The sequence below is a fragment of the Dipodomys spectabilis genome, unplaced genomic scaffold (assembly GCF_019054845.1).
Source record: "Dipodomys spectabilis isolate Male_0828 unplaced genomic scaffold, ASM1905484v1 ptg000081l, whole genome shotgun sequence".
Classification (NCBI taxonomy): Eukaryota; Metazoa; Chordata; class Mammalia; order Rodentia; family Heteromyidae; genus Dipodomys; species Dipodomys spectabilis.
This window is the reverse complement of record NW_024870758.1, coordinates 24,481,357-24,505,250: the sequence shown is the minus strand read 5'-3', so window position 1 is coordinate 24,505,250 and position 23,894 is coordinate 24,481,357. Positions and strand designations below refer to the sequence as shown.

Sequence of the window (23,894 nt, the reverse complement as noted above, 5' to 3'; positions counted from 1 at the left end):
TTCTCCCATTTTCCCTCCCCCCAAAGCCTCCAAGTTGTAAAGCTCATTTCCAACATGCTGTCTTGTGAGGATCACTGTTGTGTTGGTTTGCTCTGTGTCCTTTGTCTCACTATTTTGTTGTTCCCCTTCCCTTCCCAAATTCAGATAACTGTATAGACAATACACAGGGTACCAAAATCAAATACAGTGACAATAAGTGACAGGAAAAAAAAAAGAAAAAAATGCAAAAAAAAGAAATAATATAGTACATTAAAAACATCAACAAAGGAAAAAACCTTGTGTTTCTATGTCTTGGAGAAAATCATATTAAGTGAATTAGACCAGACCCAAGGAAATATAGGCCCCATGGCTTCCCTCATTTGTATTAATATATGTCTAGGATAGTCCTAGAAGAGGATCACAATAGCTCAATAGCTATGTACATATGACCATAATAAGATGATGCTAAGCAAAATCTCAGCTTTCCCAGCCTGCGCCCCTCTACTTTTATTGCCTGTGCTCTTTGGTGCCTTCTTGTGGTTTGTCATTGTACATAGCTATTGTGTATTAATTTTTATACATAGCTATTGTGTATTAATTTTTATCCTATGAAAACAGTAACAGTGACCAAAAGAACTCCACATTTTCTTATTTTCTAACTTCTTTGTCAAATTGGGGCAAAATTTGTGGTTCAGGTGAAGCACATTTATGTTGACTGTGGCATGAGACAGAATTGTTACCAGGAAGTCAGTGAGGCTAATCGAACTCATTCCTGGAGTCCAATCAGAGAATTCAGGCAGGAGTCCAACATAATGAAAGTGATAGGAAAGTTAATTAGGAGAAAAATATGGAAAGAAAGAGATTGTGTGGTATAGATTGCCACAGGGAAATGGCACTTTAGTTCACCTTCAGCCATCTTCAGAATACAGACCTGAGCACTTGGTCTAAGTGGAGGAACAATTAGCAGCAGGCACTGGAACACAGACATAGTTTAAGAGGCCCAGTTACAGGTGTGTCCTGGCTGGTCATTATCTCCCTTCTGGTTTTCCTGGGTTCCTGGAAAAGTTGTTATCACTGTCTCACTATTTGGCTTCCAGGACATGACTTCTTTGGCTCCAGAGTGCAACCTGATCATTACCTGTAATTACCCTCATGTTAGGGTGATCTATCCTGCAAGGTTCTGCTGTTCCTTTAGGGGTAGTTTTAGTCATAAAAATGTTATCCATCAGTCCTTGCTTTCCTAGAACCCATGGCGACTCCAAGGTGATTCTGGAGAGAATAACTTAGAACAAAGACAAATGCAAAATGAGAGCCAGGGTTTTCTCCTGCTTTCAGGTAATTCATGGCAGCAAAAACATTTCAAAGTACTGGTTGCAATTATACCTTCAATAGAATGAAAGTGGATTGTCTTTGTGGTGAGAACAGCAGCATTGTAAGTCTTTGGGGTTTGAACACTTATTGAGATTGCCTATGAGAAATTCCTAACCTTAGGTCCAGTCTACAGGACTGCAGTTACCTATGAGTTACATTTTATTTTAGGAGTTTTGTTACATTTTAGGTTGCCTTTACATTTCCTAAACTGCTACCTATCAGTATTATAATGTACTATGCAGAAAATATGCATTTTTTCATTATCTGGTACTTAGATTAATTTTCATGCAGTGGTCATTCACCATGTGCATGGCCAGACTTCTCAGTCACTGGCTATGGCAATGACATGTGTCAGAAATGTATGGCATGACTAGACTTCTTTGAATAGAATCAAATGTAACATGTCAGACTGGGGCTTCAGCTTAGTGGTAGATGCTTACTTAGTATGTATGAGGCCCTGGATTCAATCCATGGCAAGGGGGATGTAAAAATGTTCACTTAAGTAGCCAATCATAGTGGCACATGCCTGTAATTCCAGCTGCCGAGGAGACAGAGACAGAAGGATCTTGAGTGTAAAGCTTTCTGGTAGCCAGGTGCCCGTGGCTCACACCTGTAATCCTAGCTACTCAGGAGGCTGAGATCTGAGGATCACAGTTCAAAGCCAGCCCAGGCAGGAAAGTCTGTGAGACTCTTGCCTCCAATTAACGACCAGAAAACTGGAAGTGGCACAGTGGCTCAAGTGGTAGAGCACTAGCCTTGAGCTGAAGAGCTGAAGGACAGCGTTCAGGCCCAGAGTTCAAGCCCCATGACCGACCAAAAAAAAACAAAAAAAGCTTTCTGGTAACAATAGTGAGATTCTGTCTCAAAAACAAAATACAAACAAAAGAGCTGAAGATATAGCTCAAGGGAAGGATGCTTCCCTAGCTAGCATATGCAAGAGAGCCATTACTTTCTATCTCCTCTGTAAACATGATTCAGTCTGTGTGTGTGTGTGTGTGAGTCCTGGGGCTTGAACTCAAGGCATGGGTGATATCCCCGAGTTTCTTTAGCTCAAGGCTAGAACTCCACCACTTAAGCCACAGTGCCACTTCTAGCTTTTTTTGAGTAATTTATCGGAGACAGGGGTCTCATGAACTTTCTTGCCTAGGCTGGCTTCAAACTGTGATCCTCCAATCTCAGCCTCCTGAGTAGCTAGGATTACAGGTATGAGCCACCAGTGCCTGACTTGATTCAATCTCAAATCTGGTTTATAAGATATAAATCAAAAACCGAAATAGTTTAAAGTTGTGAGTCAGAATGAACTTCTTGGTGTTTTTGTTACAAGTTTTGAAATTCATCCATTCATTTATTTGTACATATGTTCATCTATTAAATACCTGCTGAATGCCAAGAATAGTGTTAGGCCATGATCAAGCAGAGAAGACTACTACTTTCACAGGTTTTGAGAATCTAATGGGAAAGATAGATGCTTTTAAAAGTACTTACAGAGATTCGTGGGCTGCCATTCCCAATGCGCATGCAAAAATCTTCTATTGAACTACAGAGCAAGGGAAGACCTGCCAGTTTAGCTAGGGAAGCCCCTGAGAGATGTGCAAAGGAATTCCCAAGCTTCACCAGGCCCTCACCAAGCTACCATATAATTTAGACATAGTACTTATAATGCAAAGACAACTTCACAAGTCCTCTGTTTCCATTCCACAGGCCCCTCTTGTAGAGGAGCTCTTGGGGCTCCATTGCAAGGAGCTAGCTATGTCTCTGGTTAGGAAAGGCTTGCCCAAAGAGTGCAGCTTTGATTGAGACTTAGGGGGAATGGGGTGGGGGTAGGGGGCTTCAAGCAGAGTACACATACCCATGGTGCATAGGGAGAAGCATCTAAAATAGAATCTCAGAAAACTTTGACTGTTTTGGCTTGCTCCAAGCACAAACTATTTGTTAAGTGATTTGTAGCCCAAGATTAATGTAGACTCTAAATTTTACTTTGCCCTAGACAGCTTTAAGGTAGCTTAATTTCCTTATGTCCTTGGAAGTACTCTTCTATAAGTAGCAATCTTTTATTTAAAAGCTTGAATTAATGAAGATTCGGGCATGATTCTAAGCTTCAAAAAAAATCCTTATCAAAGCTTGAACTTCTGCAAAAAAAGTAACAGAAAAGTGAATTTTTTAAATAATCATCTAAAATATATTAGAACCACTAATCATTCTTAAAATTCTGGTTGAGATATAGATTATTTGTGTTACGTCATTCATAACTTTGTCCAGACACTAATCATATTTATGAATATAAATTCTCCCTAGGAAAAAGTAAAATGAAAATACAGAGCTAAATCAAAACCTGAAACAATTTTTTCTTAACCAATCAGCCATAATCACTAGAGAAAAATGATTATAGTAGCTGTTATCAAGGCTGGCTCAGGGAACATTGATTACTAAGTGGAATTCAGAATAATTCAGTGTCATCTTGGACATCTTTCTGAAAGTAGCAAAAGGCCCAATGTCATCTATAAGACATTCCTGGAGTACAACCTGCAACAAGAATAGTAAAGCAATATCTAGCTACATGTTTACTTTCCATCAATATGAACCAACAAATTCTGTTAAATTCTGTCCACAGAAGCTGTATTGAATGTCACCTGTCTACAGATGGCCAGGCTCAAGAAGAATGTGTGGACAAATGCAAACTGATTGGGGCGATCATCAGTGAGGAAGAAGGTGCTACTTGTCTTAAATCCTATTCATTTCCTCTACATAGTTCCTCCGAGGCAGAAACTCTGCAAATCAAGGGGTATCAGTAGCTTGACCCCATTTACACCAGGGCATTACATTCACACTCTTTTTTTTTGAAGTATATGCATTTTATAAGGCCAAAAACTTGCTGGCGTGGGATGTGAGCAATTTAAATTCATAGCTATTTTATTGGACGTCAGCTCTGTTGGCAAGTTCACCTCTGCTTAACAAATGCAATTGTAGAGAATTCCAGAATAGTTTATTTTCCAAACTAAACACAGAGAAAATTGAAGAAATAGCTAAGTGCTAACCCCCTGCCCCATCTAAAATCATCCTCTATCATCTGATTGCCTTATTTCAAGATACGATAAAGCCAGCTATAAAACAGTTTGCCTGGCTGAAGCTCCCAGGTGTCAGGCAATTTCTGTTCATGGCCATTTTCCCCCACCCCACTTCATCCAGTGCTTTTACTCTCATCCTTCCAATCATGGGCATGATGTGGCCGTATATTTAATTCCCTTTGGCCTCATCCCCAAAATTCATGATGTCCCTATTATATCTAACTGCTAAGCAAACAAAGCTCTTGCTTTCATCTGTCCTTTTAAATTTAATTACTTAAAATGAGATGCATGCTAAGAGTAAGATTTCATCTCAAATATCTAAATCCATTGCATTTTGGCTGGGATCGCCACATTAAGAAAAGTAATAACTTGTGAACCACTTTAAAACAAAGAAGATTCATTTTTCCCAAAAGGACAATGGAGTGGAATTTGGCTTTGCATCTTTATAAATTTCACATTATCACACTGCTCAGGTAAAATTATTACTCCGTACACATGATAGAAATAACCAATGTGTGTCTCAGGTAAAGGGAAATAGTGAAGAAAACATGTACTTTGACTAAATGGAATTAGAACACAGAAATTAACCTACTTCCAAAATGGAATAATAGAATAGCATTTATGTTCTTTGGAAAATGATTTACTTTTACTCAAAATTGAGAGTTCTGACTACATTTCCATATGTAAGGGGTATGATCAGTGCTCATAAAACGCCTCATCTGTGCATTTCTGCTGACCAAGGATAAACATGCCAAATAACAATAAATGAGACAACACGGTGTGTGCCTGAGACTAATAGGGCAGATAAGACACATCAGTGCCCTGAGTGAGGCAGCACTTTGGGAACCCATGTTAGGTTAGTGACAGGTACTGAGTTTCCATATATCCTTTTAGGCTCATTTCCCAGCAAACACTGAGTAGACTTAACTAGTTGTCTCTGGGAAATGAGCAAAAATTGCAGAAAATGTCCTGCAAATGACAAGAACTTTATTTGCTGGCAACATGGGAAATCTAATGTGCCTGAGGAGAAAAGCAGGAAGTCTTGAAAACATGTAACTCATGATGGTGTGTATGGAGTAGTAACTATATTTAAGTATATTTGTTTCTGAGTAAGTTATCATATTTGCTTCAATTTGAGAAAAAGATTAAGCAGATTTAAAATGTTGATTTTGTGTGTGTGTGTCTCTAACTAAAACTATCCTTTAAAGATGGGTATACAATTCTAACCTGGAGAATGAAAATAACAATTGAATTACTAATATATAGAACACATACATATACACATATATTTAAAACATATATTTATATTTAAAACATGTTTAAAATTTAAACTTACATTTAAAATGTATCTATAAGTAAAGAATATTTATTTATTTTTATTTTTATTTTTTTGCTGGTCATGGGGCCTGAACTCAGGGCCTGGGTGCTAGCTCAAGGCTAACACTCTGTCACTTCAGCCACAGGGCCACTTCTGGCTTTTTCTGCCTATGTGATGCTGAGGAGTTTAACCCAGGGCCTCATGCATGCAAGGCAAGTACTCTACCACTGAGCCACCTTCCCAGCCCAAGAATACTTATATTTAATAGTAATATTTAAAACATTAATCTGGATAAACGTCAGAGAAAAAATATTTATCATACTGTCAATTTAAAAGTCACATTTCTTATGTGCCTTTTGGTAAATCTTATTGCAATTGACTTTCTTTTCCCCCCCATCCCCTATTATATTATTTGATCACATCATTTCCAAATGCTCATATCATCTTTGCTCTTCTAGAAGGTCATTTAGCAACCTACCCTTTCCCCCAATGGGGACATGGATGGTCAAATAAAAGATGCATAGCTTTATCATTTGTATTAATTGGTCCTCTGTTGTGCTGTGAGTGACTTGGGTTGGCACACCTATGAACATGTGACTTAATCTTGTGCATTGCCCTTTACTAATTTTTACTAAAGGAGTTAGGTTTTTAATTTATTCCAACATTTACATATTCAGCATTGTTATTCAAAGTATGTCCCATAGAAACCTATTTCTGAGTGTAATAGTGAAAAAAATCTAAATTGTTCATAATTATACAAATTTTGGAAATGGAACAGTCATTTTGTTTGCAATAGTGTGTATGTTTGAATCACCAGGGAAGGCTAAAGGAGGGATTCCCAAACTTACCATACGATAGAACCTCTTTTGTTTTCCCCTCTTTGGAAACCATGTTCCTTGAGAACTGATCCCAGAACTCAGGTCTTAAAATATACAGTTGTTTTGACTCAGTAGTGTAGACAGTTTGTTTTTTACATCCTTCCTGGGCCTTTCCAAACTTCACCAACATTCTCACATTTCTTCCTTCTCTAAGTATGATTTCATGGACCACTGGACATCTTATTTTCCCTGCATTATTCTAGGGCAGCAATGCAGGCAGTCACAAAGGAAGGTTAAAAAAAAAAAAGAATAAAAGTCCATTTCTTATGAACAACAAAAGAAAACCTTAGCAGCTAATTATGCAAATCTTTCACTGCACATTTGATAATACTATTTCAATACCAAACTGCAAAACAGGCCACATCTAGAGTTGGAACAGTCAGGAAAAGGAGCGGAGAAGTAATTAAAACAAGATGGGAGTCGTGACTCAAAGGTCATCGTCACAGTTCCATTAAAACTTAAATAATACTGGCTGAGAAAGTAAGCCTCCCTGTGCTTCAGTGCAGCTATTTAAAAGAAAATAAAAAAGCAGGATTAATATTACTGAAATGAGTATGATAAGCTATCCACGCATTCTACCTGAGAACCAAATGTTCTTCATTAAGTGTATTCAAAACAAAGATTGGGTCTACACCATTGTGGTAGAAAGGAGAAGGAAGGAAGAAGACACTCCAGCAAGCAAAGGCAGATTCTCTAGGATTGTCTAGTTAATTGGAGTGGCAAAAAAGACAGAGGTGTGATGAAGGCCATCTGAAAATAACTGAAGTATGAATTATACATGCAGTGCCATTTACCATCAAACACAGGAAATAACACAGATTTTACTAATCAAGAGTTGCCCAGAGCTTCCCCCAAAACCTTTAAATCAGAAACATCTTATTAAAATGCTTATTAAATCACTCACTCAAAGTCCAAGGCTCTACGTATATCACCAGCCCTCTCATCAGAAAACCCAGAGAAGGCATCCAGAATCTATTTTCAAAACTCCCAGGTGATTTAGATGATCATAAGCATTTGGAAATGACCAAACTAGGATAATTTGTAATTGGATTTCTATGTAAATAAATGAATGCTTCTCTTGAATTCAAAAACATTTATTCACTTAAATCTATTATCTGAAGTCATATTTATAACGCTAAATGTTTTCTTAGTCCATTTTCATGAATAATACAAGGCATATTTCACACAGACCTTACCGGGTTTTTGTCTTATAAATCCAATACAAAGATAACAAATAATGATCCCTTAATATTTCTTTCTGTGGCTGTAATACTTTTGTACCCAAGGAAGCTGTCATTTAATTTTTCTTCATAAGAATCAGAGAAATACATGCAATTCTTTTTATTAACACCATTTTATTTTAGGCAGAGAGAAGTTGTAAATTGAGGAAGAATATGTCCAAGACTATCTTGGATAGTGTCCATTTTAATATTCTGACCCATCATGTCAAAACATACTAGTATTTGGCCATATGTCTTAGAAGTTTAGATTAAGAGTAAATGGTCCATTGCAGTTACAGGTTTCTAAAAAGCAGTGTTTGTAATCATCAAAAAGAGGAGAACTATGAAGCAGTTTGGCTGTTTGGTTTTGGTTTAATTCATAAAACACTGGATAATTTGGGGAGAAGAGCTGACCCATTGAAATTTCTGATCACAGATTTACATTAACCTCTAATTCTGTCATTTGTTTCATTTCATTCTCTTCAACAAACTTCGCAAGAAAAAATTCAATTTGGAAAAGACCTGAGGAAAACTGGACCTTTTTGTTTTTAATTAACAAAAGAGCAGTGCTGAATGTCAAAGTGTCACTCCAGTTTCCTTTTAATCTAAGGTTTACCTTTATCCTACAGTTCTCTGAGCTACATTAACAATCCTTCCTCTGTTTCTTGGTATTAATTTATTTTCACTGTGGTGACAGTCCATGGTCAGTAATCTTGACTCCATCTTTGTGAGAAAGGCCCCTCTAAAAGTATCAGTATCCATTCGAACTATGCAGCAATGTAACATAGCCCTCCTCCCAGATGCTCTCAGTGAAGAGGAACACACAGCCCCTCATTTCCATAATCAGGGCCATTCTATTCCCCAGGCAGCTGTGGGCACCTGCCTTGTAGTACTTTCACTCTATTGAAATCCTGCCCACATCAGTTTGATAGGTACATTTGATGATACGTCCTGATTGACCACATCTGGAACTGTTCTTCTGGATCATGAATAAACTAGAAATCTCACTTGGTGGGAAAAAAAAACTCCAAACCTTTTCTGTTCCTATTCTGCAACACTGAAAATTCTCATTTGCATATTAAAATTCAATACTACTTTGCTTTAAAAATAATCTCTTTTGGAATCTCATTTAACCTAATGAATGACTCATTTATCTGCAGATTTCTCAAAGGATAGTTCTGTTTCCTGCTCTCTGCAAGGAGAAAATGAATGTCTTATTACATTCCTAATAACTACAGATAATGAGGGGAAAACCATCATTCACAACATCAATGAAAAAGGTGGGTAGTCTGCCTCCCATTGTCAATGCCAAGCAATACTACAAGGGAGAAAACAAAGCCACTTCTGGTAGCTTGCCAGGCAAGATGTTTGCAGATTTTAGGTAGAATATCTCTACTTCCCCAGAGATTGAAAGATACTCATTAAAAGATCTGCTCTGTTCCAAGTCTTTTATTAAGACCAGATAACAGCATGATTTTTATTTGTTTCAATCATCACCTCTCTGAAAGCTGGCTGCTGAGCTGTACAAAGGCAAACTGATCAAATGAAATAAAAACAAAGGTATATAATTTCAACAGCTAACAGGGAGGAGTGTAGCAGATTGAAAATATGAGAAGGAGTCAGAAAAACTTTGGCTGTAATACTATTCCAGCATAAATAGCTGTTTGACATTCTAGGAGATACCTGCCTCTCTGAGAGTCTATTTCCTGATCCATCAAATGGGAAAAATAATGGTACTTTCGTTTTAAGAGTATGGTTAAATGAAATAATGTAAGACGTGTGTGGACATGTAACTTAGAGCCATGGTCATACAATGATAATATGAGGCAGACAAGACAGCAAGACTCCACATGGACCTGTAGAGTCAATTCAGGGCTTAGAAAATGCTCAAATAAATATTTCATATTCAATAAAGGAAAGAGACATGTTTCCAGTAGGTAGAAAAGCAATTGTCTGTAGAGAAGGTACTCAATCATTAGATAGTTTTCACCTGGAAACTTGTTATATAATGCCAGTATCCTGAATCGCCACACCTGATGTGTGGTCTAGGCATCTGATTTTTAAACATTACCTTTAATGGGTTTCAATTCAACAAATCAGTTTATAATCATAATGCCCCTTAACCACATGTCACCCCTGCCATCATTCTCCCTCATAGGAGTCTGAATTTTGACAACAACCCCAACGCAGAGTGCTGAGCTCCCTCTTTGAGTAACTGTACTAAGGATCCTCACTGTGTTCTCATGTGTACCTCATATTTTCTGTCTTCAATTATTGATAGGACACTCCCTGGAATTTTCTCACAAACAAGAACACCTGTGTTCAATCAGATCCCATCAGACTCTATCCACAACCTCCCTTCTCCCTTCTGAGCCTAAATTCTGGCTCAGACAACCACAGTGTATGCTGGCTATACAGCACTGATGTTTTGTTGTGTATGTTTGCTTTCAATGTGCTGATAATATAGTAAGGACTGAATTTGAAACCGAACCTATCAAATCATGCACATCATTTGGAGCATAAAAACCAAAACAATTCCAACGTGGCCAGAAAACACATTCAAAATCTCATAATCCAATCAAGGAAACACGCTCAAAAACAAATGACAGAGCTACAGGTCAACATAATCCAAGAAATGAAAGGGGGCTATGAACTTGGTTTTGAAGCTCAGGTGAGCAGGATGTTGCTAGAGATTTACTCTTTAAGACACTCAGGTGAAGCAACTTCTTTGAAATACATACCCAAAATGCACTTTGCAGTCATTAGTTAAGGAAATGAGGTGAATCATGCTTTGTGGGAATGGATTACTTTATAAGGCAAAAATCTTGCCTCCTCTTTATCTGTTTTATCAAATCCAATTCTCCAACTCTCTTTGGGGACTGTAACAGTGACTTTAACAAGTTTTCTTGAAATCAAAACGCCCTTAAAATATCAACTCTATTGGAATAAAAAGCCTCCCAAACAACAAAAATTCCTAAAACAGGCCCTGGTTTAAATACAGAGGCTTTTTTATCTAGCTGGTTTTACTCCTCCCCCTGCCCCCTCGATAAAACATGCTTTTGGCTGATATATACCACATCATTTACTGCCCATTGTTAATTTGTGCATTCTTACACACAATAAAAGGGGCATATGATACCTTATCTTTCCAAGCATTCATAGATGCCCTGATACCTTTTTATTTTATATATTCCTAAATAATATTTTACCTTATTTACCCCTATGCCTCCCTGAGGCACCACTTCCTCCACAGTTGTCCAAGTTCTGGGCAGAAGTCCTGAGAGCAGAGCCCATCCCCAGAATCTAGTAGTCCCTCCCCTCCCCTCCCACAGCACTAAGACATGGGAGTCAGGTGGGGCCAATTGGAAGTTTGGCCAGAGACAAGGCAAATGGAATAGATGAAGGAGAGGGGGCGGTTAATGATTTCCAGTATTGTCCAAGCAAATAGAAAAAGGAGTCAATAAACAGTACCCAACAGAGTGCTTGTGGGCCTAGGCAGAGCTTCATCATCTTCCTTTTTACATCTGGAGGGACTTTTGGAGCCTACAAGCTATGTCAAAGTTAAGGAATAACAGCTGAGGAGGCTTCCTGGCTGGAACCTGGCAGACATTGTGATGCCATTCCTGCAGTTCCTCCTTGGAGGATTCTGGCTTGTATGGTCTAGAGGACTGACAAGGAAGAAGGATGCATGTGTTAAGGAACAACACTACAGCTACTTACAGTGCATCCTTATTTATGGAGCCCTTAACTAATGCTGCATACCAGGTGTTATTCCATATGTTCCCCTGAGTAATTTACTTAATATCCTCAACAATCTATAAAGCAGGTACTACTATTATTTTGCTATACAGGTAAGGCAACCCAGGCATAGAGACATAAATAATTTGCTAACTCTTCCCATAATTAAGCACCAGAGCTGTGGACTAACTCCAGCAGTCTGGCTGGGAGCCCAGGCTCTTAACCATTGTGCTACACTGCCTCCCACTGGCTGTGTAATCACAATCGACATCTAAATAACAGAAGATTACCTCAGCATTGCCCCTCTTTGCTGTTACAGGAACCATATTTATTTTCTAGGGACCCTATTAAAAGGCCAATGAGATCTATCAGGTGAATTTTGTTTATAATTATATCCCAAATAGTAACACTTTCAACATACAATTGAAATAAAAATTAGTAATTAAATATTGTACATTTCATCATACCTAGTATTTGAATTCGAATTAAGAACAGCCTAACTTGAAAGCTTCCCATCTCAAGCACTCAATAGCTCTACATAGTAGAGTTACCAGATTGGGAAGAATGGCAGCATTAGGCATTGAGGAGGTTGTCATTAGCACTGACCTCTGACTCAATAGGTGACATTATACACAGAGATGCAGGATAAAAGGATGTCATCCTCTTCTCCCACCAAGAAATCCATCTTCAATCTGCATATAAAAAGGAATGTCACAGGGACAGGAAAAGGGAAGATCTCTTGTGTGATACCTGCTCTGGCACAAGATCTAAAATCTTTTCTTGTGAAACACACAAAGTCCAATGACTTAAAGCTCTTAAAATGATTATCTCAGCCAAGCCATGTCTACTCCTCTTTTTATTTCCTACTGGAGAGCTCTCCAAATTCACTTTCTGGCTACAGGTCTTGGCAAGCTACATCCTGCTTTGGACAGGAACATGTTATGCTCCAGCCTAAACACTTCATCGCCAAAGATAAGGGCAGTCTAGCATGTATCCTCCTGGGTGGAATCTTGCTGCTTCCTGCACAAAAGTAGGCAGCTATACCTCATTTGCCTTTTGAGATCATTGTTTTTAGATCTCCTTACAGTAGTAGCTATGTCTTTAGCAACATTATATTATATTACTTATATTACATTACTTATATTACTATTATATTACTCTTCTATCAAAGAACAAAAATATGTGAGGTCAAACATGATGCCGTGGGGGGTGGTCATTAATCATTCTTAGATCAGATTGTCTGTAGATGGGATCTCAGAAACAAAATGACTAGTCTATGTGGAGAAACTCTCCTTAGTCAACAGATAAGAGCAATAGCTTTAGGATAAACATAATTTTTCCCCCTCATTAGATACTGCAAATTTTGCTTACTTCTTGCAAAGGGATGCAGATAGTTAATGATCATCTCCATGCAAGATATTTTTCCCATGAAAGAAAAAGAAGATCTTTATTATAATGTTTCTTTAAGAGATGTATCATCTCCTAGGCATATTGCAAGGATTATTAGTCATTCTGCTGTCAATAAAGGAAGTACTCTAAAATTGCAAACTTACATTAGTACTGTGAATAAATTCAAAATACCATTTTACAGAGTTTTCAAGTTGAGAGGACCATACAGAAATGTCACTTCCAAAATTCCCTTCAAGATAAGAGTCACCTGGAATACTTTTGATAATGAATCTGTGGTAGCATTCAAGATCCAATGAGTTAGAATCTTAGGGAAAAGACTTAGCAAGCTGTGGCTTTAAGAAGAAAGAACACCTCTACTTGTTGCTATCCTCAGGAAAGTCAAGAGAACTATGCCTTGTTGTGTAGATGAGGTCAAAGGACTTGGTAGAATTCACACTACAGCATATCACATGAGAGCAAAACTCAACCCTTCCTATTTCAGTTCAGGATCTGCCCAGGAATTTCAGCACTGCATTAAGGTTTCAACAGAATAAAAAGGAAAACCATGATTATCTTGGTAAACAGAAGAAGCAATAGCAAACAGAAAGCTTTATAAGGAATGGGTTTTGTATAATTTTTAATACAATCTCCTAGAATGCTTATGATTTGAGAAGACTCTTGAAAACATTGACAAATGCAGCAAACACACACATTCCACTTCTACCTTACCATGTACTTGGTAGAGACCACCTTTAAGACCACCTTCTTTATGGTCCTTTAAATACCTTATATATATTGTTACTTTGGAATTCCAACTTTTTAGCATAACCATTAAGTATATGCTCATCCTCCATGTCTGCAGGTGCAGAAATCCTTGGATGTTCAACGCCCTTATACTTGCATTTAACCTTCACATATCTTCTTGTATTCTTTAAATCATTTCTTGATCACTTAGACTATCCATTACAATGTAAAAGCTATCTAAGAATCTATTATACTTATTATGTAAGCAACAATTACAAGGGAACAAAAGACTGACATGTTCAGCACAGATACATTTTTCCTAATATTTTCAATCCACTGTTGGTTGAATATGAACTGAGTCCTGAGGAGCTGACTGTATATTCATTTGATTTCAACGATTAAACTGTTCCTTTATCTTTTGCTCTGCTTTGACATAATAAAAATCCCAGCACTTAAAATTTACGTTTTAAAAACTTTGCCAAGACAAAAGGTGTTAGCATTTACCCTCTGCTTCAGAGAACATGTGGCTGGAAATGCATTAAGAAACACCTTCTTGGGGTGGGGTGGGGAGGTGGGGGAGGGAAGGGATAGTGGGATAACAACAAGGGAGGGAAGGGGTAACAATGATCGACAAGTAATGCACTCATTGCCTCACTCACGTAACTGTAACCCTTCTGTACAGCAACTTCACAATAAACTTTTTAAAGATAAATGAGGCTATTTGAGCCCGGGTCATGCTAATAAAATAAAAATATATTTAAGTCTAAAAAACAAAACAAAACAAACACCTTCTTGTGGGTTAGGGTTGGTTCATAGTAGGAAACTTGCCTGATAGGTACAAGGCCCTGGGTTTTATTAACACTGGAAAGAAACAGTCTTTCCTACCTCAAAATAGTCATTGTACTAGATTCTTAATATAATTTTTCTGTTTTCCCAGACTGCCCCAAACCTCCAAACATCCTCATGATCATGTTGGGGGTCTCACTGGCAATTCTCCTCATCGGGGTTGTCCTGCTCTGCATTTGGAAGCTGCTAGTATCCTTTCACGATCGCAAAGAAGTTGCTAAATTTGAAGCAGAACGATCAAAGGCCAAGTGGCAGACGGTATGTGAACAATGAGGGTTATTCTTTGTCCACTCCACAGAGACCTAGTTGAAATTACAGGGATCCAATTTTCTTCTGTCTAAAAAAAATTTCAGAGATCACATCCTTTATCTCTCGTTCTCATTATGACCTGGACAGCTTTTATTTCTGTTCTTTTTTGCAGGGCTGGGGGTAGGGGGGAGGCAGGCCAAGGAACCTGGGACACACCTGGGTGTGTTAGTGTGGTGGGGATTTCCACCAGTCTAAATGACCTCATGAAACTCCTAATACCATGAGTCAGGGAAATTGTGGAGGGGTGCTTTCTCTGGTGTCACCTAATCACCAGGACAATCCCTTGAGCCCCATTTGACAATGTTGTACTGAAACACTTCCATAGATTGGAAATGGTCTAGCTAATGGAATAATGTTCTGGAATAGTATGAAAGATCAAGCCTATTTCCATGGAAATACTTGTTGCCAATGTAATAACAGGTTACAAAGCAAAGTTGAGAAGACATGAAATGCCATGCAGTTTCAGAATATCATAAATTTTAAACAGCTACATTAAAAAAGGAAGTCTCAACCTTTAAATATATGTACTCAATAGACATAATTTAAATGTCTTCTCTTCACAGTAGGCAAACAGAAAACAGGAGTACAATTTTCTGTTTCTTTTCCACAGGAGAGATAATTACATTTCTAGAGACCCCTGCGAACAATTTCATGGTTTTAATTTCATCTCTCAATCTCTAATGGTGTGTCTAGCTATCTAATAGCAATTATCTTACATTGCTGATTCTAAAAACAGTAGTATCACTGGAGAAAATGCAGGCAAACACAAAAGCTCCTTTGCGTTCATCTGCCCACATAAATTGATGTTAGCACTATTTTCTCTAAGCCTATAGCAATATCATCAATTTTGAAAGTAAATGAAATTTTCTATTTTGGGTAATTTTGTCTTGATAAAGGATGTTTCTATTTAGGCAGTTATTTTAAACTAATCATAATATGTAGTACAGGAAAAAGGACAATGAAAATTTATATCTACTTTATCTTCCCATTACAATGTGTTAGACACAATAATCAAATGTAATGTATAAATCTTGTTTGGATCCTGATTTGAGCAGCCCAATATTTTTAAGGCAACTAGGAAAGATTAATACACACTGGACGTTAGAATGGTGATAAGGAAGTTTGTTTGATTTGATTAAGTCTGATAAAGGCATGTTGACTTTGTTAGAAAATCTTCACTTCTTTTTAGAAAAGCAAATGGAAGTGTATAGAAACAAAAGGGAAGGAAGGCTTGGGATTGCTCTGAAATAGTTCAGGAATAAGAGAGTAGAAGGGAATGGTAGCTAAGGCAGGGAAAATCATGGCAATTGTGAGCTATGGAGGCATGTTATAGAACTAGCCTTTTGTGTGTGTGTGTCTTTTCGAAATTAAACAAAATTCTTCTGGAAAGCAAATTTTGGATTTGCAATAAGAGCAGAACTGCTCCATGGCTAACTATGTGAAATGCAACATGACAAGTTAGCTTGGTGACTTGGGATACAGTGCGACCTAATTTGTGGGCCAGTTAACATCACTTGACACCCTAGTCACAAATGTTGTTTTTAACTTTTACCAGCTGGCAAGCAAATCACTGGCAGTGTCAGAAGGGCAATCAGGCTAAAGAAGGCAGGTAAAATTGCACAAGAAGCAATAGGAACACATAGTTGGACAACCAGCAGCCTTGTGAAATACTCTCAGCATACCCATTTTGAAAGTAGGTAAACTGAGTCTGTGAAAGATTAAGAGATTTCCCAATCCTTTGGTGCAAGTGGAGTTGAATCTTAATGATTACTTGACCCAGCTAGAAATCTGAGCAGGCCTTCCACAAACAAGCACTGGGGCAACTATGCACTCTGTAAACTACCAGCCAGCATATCTTAATGTTCTTTTACAAATGCGTGAGTACCAAAAGATGATTAATATCTCTAAAATAACATTTTAATCAACAGTTAATTTTCCCAAAAACATGAATTGTTCTCCCTCAGGATGTAGAACACGACTGAAATTCAAATTCCCGATTTTTACTGGTTCTTTGTCTAAAATGGGACCAAAATACGCATTAAGCAGATGACAGCATAGATGACAAATACTCCCTTGTGAAATAGAGTTTCTTTGAATAACAAATGTTTGATGTTCCTGACTAGATAATGACTGAGTAATAATTAGTCACTTGGATGCAAACAAGGTTTAATTCAAATAACTTAGTTCAGATTTCACTACTTCATCTTCCCCAGGAGTAGGGGTGGGAGCTGTGCAGTATACACATTAAAAGGTCTTCAATTAAATCCAGTTGTTATTGAATACCTATATATTTTCAAGAGGTGAGTTTGAGTGACCTTTAAAACACAGGGACAGTAGGCTCTCCTGACCCAGAGGCCCCTTGACTCTTGGAGAGCAGTTTAGGGCAGGAGTCTCACCCCTGCCTTCTAGAACATTTATCATAGCTGGAAGGAAAGGTTGCCTGTCTATTATACTTTTCAAAAATAACTCCTCTACCTATTCCTTCTGAAAACACAAACGGAAGGTATTTAAATTCATTTTTGATTAGACATATTTTTTCCAAGATGACAAGTCATTAACTTGAGGCAAAAAAAAAAAAAAAATGTTCAGCCTGACATTTCTTCAGTCATGGATTGATTTTGTCCTGTACTAAGCAAATCAGGTCTGCATTTTGCAGTTAGGCAATCATTAAGGAAGCTCTGGGTCACAATAGAGAATTTCTTTATTACTGCTTTTTATGAGCTTGGAAAACGTGCCCTTGCGTTTTCAGAATCCATCGCCTAAAATTAATACCCCAATATGCCAGGGCAATCAACCTGGTCACCCTAGAAAGTTCAAGGGAAAACTAGCTTTGTTTAAACAGTGAAATGAAGACTCACTAGAAAGGGGCTACAATGCAAGCCTGCCTCTTAGCTGCAAATCCTATGAAGGGAGGTGGACCTGCATGGCTTCAATGTAGGTACTGCTGCACAATTGCACATTTCCCCAGCAAAAAGTATCCGAGCATGCTCAGGAAGCACCCAACTACATACACCCCAATAGTAACATAGACTTTTTCTTCCTCCACTCTATCCTTTCTCCATACCCTCCTATGAGGGAAAAATTTGCTTAGCCATTGTCCCTCTATGCAAGGGACCCCAAAATATTGCAGATCTGAATAAAGGAAGTTGCTCTAAAATAGAGAATGAATGTTGCACAATCAAGTTCAACTAAACATTCAACTAAACATCTACAAATATGCTGTTATTCTACCTCTTGCAACTCGTCACCCCCCTTTATAGTAGATATAAATTCTAGTTTGTGTAGGTGCATTTTAATATGATTGACATGAAATGGTTAGGACTACAAACAAGCACCCAGCCCTATCAAGACTTAAGCTGCCCACACTCTGTCTTTTCTGTAGAGTACCTTTTCCACTCAGTAAATGTCCCTCTTTTCCCAGGACAGGCTCCACTCATCACTCCTACACTCCATCTCTTATGTTTTCCATGTTGTTTCCCCAGTTGAAACCCATTTTCTTCTGTGACAAAGTAGTTTCTAGTCTTAAGCTTAGTCGAATTTCAAACTTTTATTTGCATATGACTCTAAGACTCTAATACCATGTCACTTCGTTCTTCAGCTCCAAAACCTCCAAAGTCTTATAGTGACAAGACTCAATAAGGGCTATAAATCTCTCAAAACTATCTAGGCCAATCTCAGGAGCAGAAGCAATATAGCCATCAGGTTTTGACCAATCCTTTACCTCTGGCCAAGGTACCTCTTCTCTGTTTGCACTCCATACACACATGAGATCTTTCTCCAAAGACACATAAACAAAGGCACTCTGTAAGTGGTCAGGCTGCTAACTTGGGAGGTGCAGGTGCAATGCCTGCCCCCAGAAGCACACTGCACAGAATTCAACAGTAATGTGAGGAAAAGGCTGGGGAATGTTTTCATTTTACACAGTTCTTTGGAATGTTGAAATAAATGTACTGAGAGTGCTTTTTCAAGTGGATGCCTAGAAAATGCTGTTATCTCTACAATTCATGGGGTTGGAAACCAGAGCTAAGGGTTTTGTGATTCGTAGGTGATATCTGGGCCCCACACATACTTAGAAATTGGCTTGGAAATGTTAAGAGTACCAAAGGCCTGGAATACAGTAGCTTTACAACCATCTCCAATACCAAATGTGAAGGAAAGCTTTAAAGAGGAATTAATAAGTAGACCAGGCATGGTGGCACATGCCTGTAATCCTACCTATGTGGAAGATCACCATCTAAGGCTGATCCTGAGGAAAAAGTGAGAAACCTTACCTGAAAAAATAACTAAAGTGAAAGCAATATCAAACACAAAGCCCTGAGTGCAAGCCCTACTACCTGCCTCCCCCCAAAATAGAGAAGAAAAATAAGAAGGAGAAGGAGGAAGAAAAGAAGAAAGGACAAGAAAAGGTAACATTAATAGAGCACTTATTATTTGCCAGGCAAGAGTTAAAGTACGTCCCTGTGGACAAAGTAAGGAGTGTGTTCATCGCTCTTTAACAGACACAAAGGCTCAGAGTAGCTGGGTAAGGCCAAATTGCAGAGCTGGGTTTGGACTCCAGATGTCTGATGCAAAACTTGATGACCAACCTTGACAATGAGTGAGAAAAAACTACCTCAGCCAGACGCCTTGTTCCTGCATAGCCGGGTTTTGCCCATTGACTCTTTGGGTACCACTGCAGCTGGCATCTAACATACATCCTCATCCCAAGCAGAACAGCTGAACTCACCAGCATAGACAAGAACTTTCTCTTATCCCTAAGAGCAAGTCATTTTGCCAATTCTGCCCCCCCATTCTTCTAAATCCAGGATCCACCAAATGCTAGCTATGTAGAAGATCTGTTTTCTTCTTCCAAATCTCTGTCTGAGTTTTGGTCTCATTCAAGCAGGATGATTTGAGCCCTTGCTTGAGGCCTTTCCCTAGAAGCCACCCATTTCTTCAAGGCAGCAAGTATACTGTCATTCCTATTTCTATATTTTCACCATTTGAATTTTGCCTTTTTTTAAACTTTTTCAACCTTCCATCTCACCTTCAATTCACTCTGCTCATTCTGCTTATACTATATATAATGAGTACCTGAGCTAGACTCACAGTGTTGGGAAAGCAATGAGCAAAACAGGCCATGCTTCCTTTCCTATCCATGAATTAGTGCATTTCCAAAAAGAGTAAGACTTTAAGAATTTGCACATGGAATTGGCTTTGCATATTAGAAAAAATTAAAATGCATAAATTTTAAAATGCTAACAATCAAGATTAGTCCATAGTTTTTAAGACTGAGCTGGATGTTTCTTTTCCAATTTGGACTTTAATGAAAAAAATTAGAGGTATTAAATGGTATAACCAGTGTCCATACTTTCATTTGAACCTTTTTTGTTTGTTTTTCAGGGAACCAATCCACTATACAGAGGCTCCACGAGTACTTTTAAAAATGTGACCTATAAACACAGGGAAAAACAAAAGGTAGATCTGTCTAGTGATGGGTAGAAGTCCTTCATGCATGGGAAAAGTCTGCTCCGCTGACATGAAAGGTTAATGTACTGTTTGATTTTTCGTTCTTTGTTGCTTCAAAGGAGGTTGGTTTAGATAATAATAGGTCATTTGGAGATCAGTCATCTCTACATGAAGGTGAGACGCTGTTGGCAGGTTGAAAACAATCAAGAAGAGGAATATTCTTAGCAAGGAGGTGACTTTGGAGATCACTTGAGGAATACTCTGTTGCATTAATGTCTCAAAAAATATCATCAACATGATTCATGGGGGCCTGCTTTGCATTTGAAAAATGTGTGGAATTAGAATCTCATTTGTTTCCAGAATACAGATACCTGACATCTTCTTCTCAGCAAAGTCAGGGAGCCCATGTGCTCACACTGTATACCCACCCTTGACAACCATTCTGAGCTTGTAGTAAATCTGTCCTTTCCTAAAGGAAGACTTGCTTCAACACTGTGAGAAGTAAGACTTTCATTTTACTTCAGCCAAAGATATCCCAAATAGACGATTGAAAATGATGTGTCAATTATTTCTGTAAATTTGTATGCATCTTATCAGGTACACAAACAAGGACTTTGTGTTTTATAGATGAGGAAGAAGTAATTTATAAATGAAGTCACCAATAAAAATGAAAAGAACAACCATATTATTGGGCTAATTTGTAAATTACTAGGAGAATAATCTGCTCAGTTTCTGCTTGTTGCTGAGTTTTAGCTTATCCTCCTCGTTCACCTTATTTTACTCAGTCTCAGTCTTCCAAATAATTGTCCAATGAAAGTGCCCATTTCTTTTCGGAAAAACTAAATGGCTAGCTTTTTCCAAGTGTATGCCAATAACATGAAAGGAGCCTGAGGTAACAATCAAATATTTGACATTTTTCAATCAGGCATATCAAGAATGCACAGGCCTTTGTGGAGTAGAGGCTTTTTAATCTATCTTCTTGCCACATCTGAACAGTCCAGCATGCACTTATCCCTTGTGTGTAATGGAGATACATTATATAATTTACTTTAAGAAGTTAAGACCTTACTTGTAAAATACATGTGAGCGGGGCCAGGCATGGTAGTACACACCTGTATTCCCAGCAGAAGCAGAAGCAGGAAGATTATGAGTTCCAAGCCAGCTTACTATGTGTGGTAGAAAAGAAAACAAAAATGTGGATAATTAAAGGATTCACCAGTAAGAAGGGATTAATTAGAAGAGATGGATTCTTGGATATTATTTCTTCTGGTAACTGCTGTATTATGAAGAACTTTTATTTCATATGACCCCCCCATGATAAAGCCAAGGCTAGAGAGCAGGTAGAACTGAGTACTAAATCTACATCTTCTAACTCCAAGCCTTTTCTCCTTTCCACTGCCTGGGACTGTTGTTCTTGTCAGAAAAAAAAAAATGATTGATTTTGTTAGTTAAATAATAGCTAGCATTTATGTGAAAGTACACTGAGACTAAACAACTAGCATTTAAACCACCAGGATACCGGTGAGCTGTGGTTTTGTGTAGTGTTTATTACATTTGATTAGATTATGACATGAGGCCTTTTCTAAGTGAGTAGTTCCTTAGATAGTGAGAGCTTTGTGGTTGATGGTTTCCCACTGAATCACCCATGTCATCTCAAAAGTTTCTTTAGTCCTACAAGACAAATCTATATATATTCTGTTGCTTGCAGATCTTTTTGTCTGGTTTCTAAACAACTCAGATAAATCATAGGATTAGAGGTTACACAACTAAATGAAAAGATTTACTAAGCAATTTCCTTAGACAGCTGGAGGATGATGCACCCCAGGTTCCTGACTGTGGCCCAGGACTTGAGCAGGTGGACTACTGATGATAATAGCCAGTGTGATCTCTAATGGGACAGATTCACATTACTTCTGTATTATTGCTGAAATGGGATTTTAGAAAATAGAACTTTCCATTGTGTGTGTATTAAGGAAGAATCTTTTCTTTCTCTAAGTGCTGTTTTGACCCAAGGCAGGTCCTTGAAAAGGCCAAAACATTAACAGTAGTACTTCTGTTCACTGAAGACTTATGTTACATGAAGATAAAATGGTTGTTTTATAAGTTGTTTTTTTTAATTTTGTGTTGACATAAATAAACATGGTAATTTAAATGATGAACCTTAGATGGGTGTTAATTCCTTTGATTTACTCTACACGAACCTTCTCCTTGGATTTCTGAATCCTTCTGTGACCTGTTCTAACTGCCTTGGTGGTTTCAGCTGGGATCAAGAAGAGCAGAACAGGGACAGCCACAGAAGGTTGGGGGTAGTACGAATGGACATAATTTGCTGAATGCTGATGATACTTACACCATGAGGCTTTTTCAAACAAGCCTCAACAGTTCCTTACACCATGGAAAATTAACGTCTTCAGGATTGGTATTATGGGCTGAAATGTGAAAGAATTCGTGCACTGAAGTTTTAACCCCTAGTATCTTAGAACATGCCTGTGTGGTTAGAGAGGGGATCTTTAAAGGGCAACCAAGTTAAAATGCAGTCATAGGGTTTGGACCTAATTCAAGATGACTGCTGTCCTTTATCAGAGGAGGCTGAGGCATAGACCAACACAGATGGTAAGCCATATGAAGACACAAAGAGAAGAAGGGCATATATAAGAGACAGGCCACAGAAGGAATCGACCAATGTTGACACATTAACTTCAGATTTCTTAGCCTCCAGAATTGTGAGAACGTTTTATTATGATAGCCTTAGAAAACCGGTACAATCAGGTAGTGTTGTCTTTCTAGATTCCTTTGGCAGGTTCCATGGTACCAAACCTATTTTCTGAATTGAGAAAATGAAACACAGAGAGACGAAATTCTCCCAAAAAGAGTTGCCTTGATTTTTTTCTTTTCTTCTCTTCCTTCCTTCATTTCCTGCCTCCTTCCTTCTTTGTCTTTCTTCATTTTATTGAACAAAAAAACTGTCAAGGAATGGAGGCTAATTCCAGCATGGAGGCTCATTCCAGGAATAAAGGCTTATTCTAGCAATGTAAGTAAGAAGTTTCTGTGCTTTGAAACACAGTATTTCTTGTATGCTAAAAGCCAGAAAAACCTCCTCTTACTTTGACAGCACTGAGAAAGTCACTTTCTCCTGAATCTTTGCATTTGCAAGATGTTTATCTCTTCTATAGCACCTTGAATAATCCCTGACAAAGTAGAAAATAAATTAATCCACCAAATATTTATTAAGTAGCTATTATGTCCCAAACTTTGTTCTTGTGATTATGGATCTGGTGAACACTGAGAAAAACAAGCAATCCCCATGCTTTTAAATGGGGGATTTCATAACTAACAAATAGAAAAAAAGCAGGTACTAGGCCCAACTTCTGCACAGTCCAGATCTACTAGGCTCCACCCACCTCCCAGTCCTCTGCATGGATTTATCCCAGCCTCAACTGGTACCTTCCCTCTCCCCTTCAAACTCCACAACTGGAGCAACTACAGCAGTTCCTGTAGCTTTGCAAACGGCTATCCCAATGAAGTAGGAAACTCAACAGGATAGTGCAAGAGTATTAGCAACCAAAAGGAAAAAACTTGCATCCCTGAG

General features: G+C 38.2%; 1 protein-coding gene across 1 annotated transcript in view; it reads left to right on the top strand.

Annotated features, from left to right (window-relative positions):
* Itgb6 (integrin subunit beta 6) overlaps positions 1–22,458 on the top strand; it is a 70,224-nt gene extending 47,766 nt beyond the window's left edge. Inside the window, exons 13-16 of the mRNA XM_042683548.1 lie at positions 3,962–4,059; positions 8,992–9,111; positions 14,640–14,806; positions 20,240–22,458. Coding sequence (XP_042539482.1) covers positions 3,962–4,059; positions 8,992–9,111; positions 14,640–14,806; positions 20,240–20,338 — 484 coding nt within the window. The 3' untranslated portion in view covers positions 20,339–22,458. The remainder of the gene's footprint in view (positions 1–3,961; positions 4,060–8,991; positions 9,112–14,639; positions 14,807–20,239) is intronic.
* The last annotated feature ends 1,436 nt before the right edge of the window (positions 22,459–23,894 follow it).